The sequence below is a fragment of the Bactrocera neohumeralis genome, chromosome 6 (genome assembly GCF_024586455.1).
Source record: "Bactrocera neohumeralis isolate Rockhampton chromosome 6, APGP_CSIRO_Bneo_wtdbg2-racon-allhic-juicebox.fasta_v2, whole genome shotgun sequence".
NCBI classification, from domain to species: Eukaryota; Metazoa; Arthropoda; class Insecta; order Diptera; family Tephritidae; genus Bactrocera; species Bactrocera neohumeralis.
Genome location: NC_065923.1, coordinates 40,825,573 through 40,830,485, shown reverse-complemented (window position 1 = coordinate 40,830,485; position 4,913 = coordinate 40,825,573). Strand labels below are relative to the sequence as shown.

At 41.2% G+C, this 4,913-nt stretch overlaps 1 protein-coding gene across 1 annotated transcript; it reads left to right on the top strand.

The window, feature by feature from the left end:
- On the top strand, window positions 1-431 carry LOC126762904 (cuticle protein LPCP-23-like). The gene is made up of 2 exons (XM_050479950.1): window positions 1-42; window positions 111-431. The coding sequence occupies exons 1-2, from the start codon at window positions 31-33 to the stop codon at window positions 429-431; spliced, it is 333 nt and encodes a 110-aa protein (XP_050335907.1). The 5' UTR covers window positions 1-30.
- The last annotated feature ends 4,482 nt before the right edge of the window (window positions 432-4,913 follow it).

Here is a 4,913-nt window from a genome sequence, read left to right as displayed (position 1 = left end):
ACACAGACCTTCCCAAAAAAAAAAATCAAAATGTTCAAGTTGGTAAGTTGGCAAGTGGGAGTTACGAATAACTCTATTAAAACTAATTAATGTCTTTACTCTCTTCTCAGGTGGTGTTGTCTGCTCTCCTCGCCGTAGCTGCTGCTGCTCCAGGCTTCATTGCTTCGCATCCAGTTGTGTACTCCGCACCCGTCGCTACAGTTGCCGTGCACGAGCCCGTTCTGACCAAAGTGGGCGCCGTGGTTCAGAGTGTGCCCACATCAGTCTCCCACCAAAGCCAATCGGTTGTGCACAGCTCCGCTCATCTTGTTGAGGACATTGTTGCACCGGTTGTCAAGACCAGCTATGTAGCCTCTGCTCCTGTTGTGCATACCTACGCTGCTCCCATTGTGAAGACAATCGCTTCTCCAGTGGTTTTGAAATCGTGGTAAATGCGCTGTGATGTACTGGATGAAAGCTTGGATTAGTTGTTGGACGTGATTTTTTATTTTTATTTTCTTTTGGAACTGCCTATTATGTACCTAATTTCTTTTGTTAATGAAATAAAAAAAAATTAATTTTCCCAAAATGTAAGATTGCGCTTTAAATTATCAATATTAACAGGATTGAGATCGGAACATAATAAGGAAGACCTTATTTACTAGAAGGGCGTGGTTATAACTAAGTTTACCTTATTTTTGACGGACAGTATGGATATGTAATATTTACATTAAAACAATTTCCTCTGAAAGGTCTTGGATGGGGTCTTTAGTATAAGATTCAAATGCAAACAATCAACATGAGCGACGATGACAACATTAACACCAACCAAGTGGCACCCGCGCAACTGGTAATCCGGTGGAGGGTCTCCCGCAGCTATGGTATGGCTCCAAACTGCGCTTTGTGCGGTACGAGGAGGTTCCTACTCAGACTACAAAGACTTACATCTTCATTGGGGTAGGATGCCTAATATGTTCACGGAGTCGATACTGTGGATGCTGGCCAAACAAAACACGAAATTGAAAACGATTATGTGGCAGATATTTTATCGTGATAGTACCCCAGAAGGTGATATTATAGTTATGGTTATAGACAAAGACTCGAATTCATTCGGCGAGTCTGTAGGTGGCAGGGCTCAGCTATTATTCTCCACAGTCCACTTCAGGGTTGGTCACCGCCCAGCTGCGAAGGTACCTTCTTCGGAGAGTTGCCCCCGGACGAGGAGGCGGATAAAACCGCCATCGACAAAGAATGCCAACGGAGAACATCTCGGAGCCAAATCGTCAAGTGCGAAGAAAAAGGAATATGAGGATTTTCCCGACTCCCAAAACTCTGTTAACCAAACAGATTATTTGCCATCTGTGCAAAGCTCAGTCAACCTACAAATTTTTTAATGCAACTACTCTCACAGGACACCACAGTGCAGTAGAATTTTCCCCTGAATTGCTGGCTCAAGGCTTAAATTTGTTTAAAGCCGCGAGTACGGTATATACATATGTTTCTTGAAAAAAAGTAAGTACAACAGTCCGGTTTATGGAAACCAGGGTCAAGATTGGACAATGGGCGTTGCACCGCCCACTTTTAGGTAAAATCACATATCTTGTTACCAGCTCTACCGATTTCAACCAAATTAAGTAGATATGATTATTCTGATATTCCTATATTACAGTGTGAAAATGAGCGAAATACGATTACACCCATATCTACTTCTCATACAACACAATTTCTTCACCTTTCCAGAAAACAAATCATGACGCAACTAATATAAATAGTTAAAATTTTGCACGAATAGTGCTTTTGAAGTATGTCACCTTATGACTAAAGATTGGCCAAATCGAATGAAAAGTTTTCAAACCCCTAGGTACCGAATATGCGGACCCCAGTACCCATAGTTGACATTTTACCGAAAATATCGGTTATTGTATGAGATATATAATTAAAATGCAGATATAATTCTTTTCTGAAAATAGTATTTCTGTGGCTCAAAAATGGGTTCAACCAATACCTCCTTTAACCGCCATATACATACCTAATATAAAGATTATCGAACGTCCTGGTGACTTTATACTGGATACATCGGCCAATATGTTGGTAATCTTATTGAAATAAAGAGAGCGTGTTTTCTAATAACGGTGCATCTCTGTGCTTAGAATGAATAAAATTTTGTGAAAACTTACCCTAGACACCATGTAACACCTGAAGATATTTCCCTGCCTTTAATCCTTACAAGAGTATGAAATGTTCGAACTTAGCCTTCCTTACTAGTTTACTACTTCTTAGACTTTGTAAAATGTTTTAAGAATAGAAGAAAAATGTTATTTCTTTTAGGACATATTTAGCTAGTACAATGAAGGCATATATAGAGAAGATTCACATGTTTAAGTGAATAAAATTTCAGAAAACATAACAAATATTTTGAAGAATCTCGCCTAGTGTTAACCGGTCCTGCCAATTGGATGTTGCGTCAATAACATAGCTTTATTTCCGAAAATAATTAATATTTTGTAAATCACCTTAAGGACATATCTTTAATGATTAAGCTGGGACTCATTCTGGATAGGAAAAAAGGCAGCGATTCCCTTACACTGCTGTAGAGGATCTGTTGCCAAAAGGACACTAAGCACATTATGTTTTTTAAAGTCTTTATGTGGCGGAGGGCTCCAGAAGAGACTACACTTATAAAAAAACTCAAAAGCGTTGAACGGATGGCGCTCATCAGCATGTGTGGTGCACTTAGGTCCACTCTAACCATGGCATTGAACGCCATCTTGCACATAGTGCCCATAAACATCGTCGGAAGTTATATGACTCTGAAAGCCTCCTTCAGAGAAGTGACATCCACTCAAATAGCAGGGCGACGATACTAGCCTTGAACTCATTAACAGTTCAGAATTGGTCAAAGAATGTCCAACCTCATTATTAATAGTATCGAGTTTCCTTGTGATAAGACTGGTATGCGTGCCAGGCCACCGCGAAATCGTAGGCAATTGTAAAGCTGATAAGCTAGCTATCAGTAGAATGGGAGCGGTCGGTGCTCTCGTATCCTCTTGTGTATAACTAAATAGCTGGACTTCGCGGGAGTTTGACCGGCGCTGAGCCACCATACATGGTCTGCCGCAAAACTTTTTGGTCCAAAATCGATCGCAAGAGATCTAGTGAGTAATCCCTAGTTGTGGGGATTTTAACAGGAACTTGCACTATTGGCGTCCATGCTGCTAGGTAAGGAACCTTACCAGACGCCATCTGCAGAAACTGTATGGAAGAAGATGAGGTGGAAACTGCTTTCTTCTTGACCATTCCGCGTTTGGGAGGTCAAGGCTTAAATACTTGGGAGCGCTTAACTTCAGACATCCCACCGAACTGGCAGGATTGGTAATTAAATGCCTGTGTAAATTTGTATTGGTTTTGGTAATTTATAAGTTCGTATACAAAATTTCATTTTTTCTGAATCTTCACAAAGGACCATACATAGCAGTCCACAAGCAATCAGCCATCTAACCTAACCTAAGCTAAGCTTAGAAATTATGATCAAAACTTATTAAATAACAACACAAACCAAAAATCAAACAGATGTGATAATACATCGCCTCATAGCAAGTGATATCACATCGCACATCTGCGGTCTTAACACATCACATGATATCATATAAAATAACGGTGCAACGGAAGCCGTGATTTATTGAAAACTCGTAACAAACCACTTATTTGATAGTATCTTACAAATGCAGTTGCAACCACAAACAACTTACGAACATGCCCACACATTCCACGCACAAGCTGAAAGCCGGTTCGTGCTGCCACCTTGAAGACTGGGGCATGTTGTGTTGTTGCGTACACGCACAGTGCGTGAACATGAACTTGAGACACTTCCAAGTAAGCCAGCGCAAGTTCGGTTTGAACCACAAGAAAAGCGCTACAAAGTAATGATAAAAATAGCGACATTTACAACAATTACCAATCAGGTGGTTGTTGTCTTGTAGGCATTAGTTGCATCAGCGGCAAGTGGCCAAATAAAACGCACAAGCAAACGAATGCGTTCGTTTTTCACGGTCAAGCCTGATGTACGAATATGTGACTGAGACTTTCGGTGAGGCAGACACGGCTGTTAAAACTCGGTTTATGGCCAAGTAAAGAAGCCAAGCATGCCGCTAGCAAAAGCCATTAAAGCGCTTACGGCGAGCGTGTGCGTGATGCAATCGCAGCTACATACTTTAATGGCCGCTTAGTTGTTGTTATTGTTGCGGTGGGAAAAACGATATGGCATGTTGTATATAGTTTTATTTCTGAGCACAATTTATTTGGTCGTGTTGTGTTGTGTTGTTGCGGCAGTGTGTCAACGGCTTATCGTGGCAGACAAAACACACAAGCTCGGCGGCCCACAATGACACGCCATGCAACACACCTGCAGCGACATGCTGCCAAGGCGTATAACGGTTAATAGCGGCTGCGTCAGCGAGTCATGTAGCTCACGAGTGAGAAAATGAAAATAAGAGTGCTTCTATTTCACATGTTTTTGTTGTTGTTATAATTTAGTTTTCATATGGCACACATTTGCGCCGGCCAAACACCTTAGCAACGGAAAAACGCAAACAATGACCGGCCCACCGACCCAACAACCCACCGACCGGGCGCACTACTTTACATCGTTCGGTCATAATTCGCAACAACACTGTGCCGGCAGCCAAAAATGCGACCAAGTTGGCGTTTTTCACGTCGGCTGCTTTTATTATTGTAATCTTATTTTGTTTATATATTTTTTTTTGTATTCTTTAAGTGTATGTTTTTGCTGTAGATTTTCCTCTTTTGCATTTTTGTGCATTTTGATGCTTTATTTTGTTACAAATGTCTGTGTTTTCGGTGGAAATTCGTTGGATTACTGCGATTGTATAAAAGAGCAGGCGTTGGTCAGCAACAAGCAACAGTCACAACGGTAA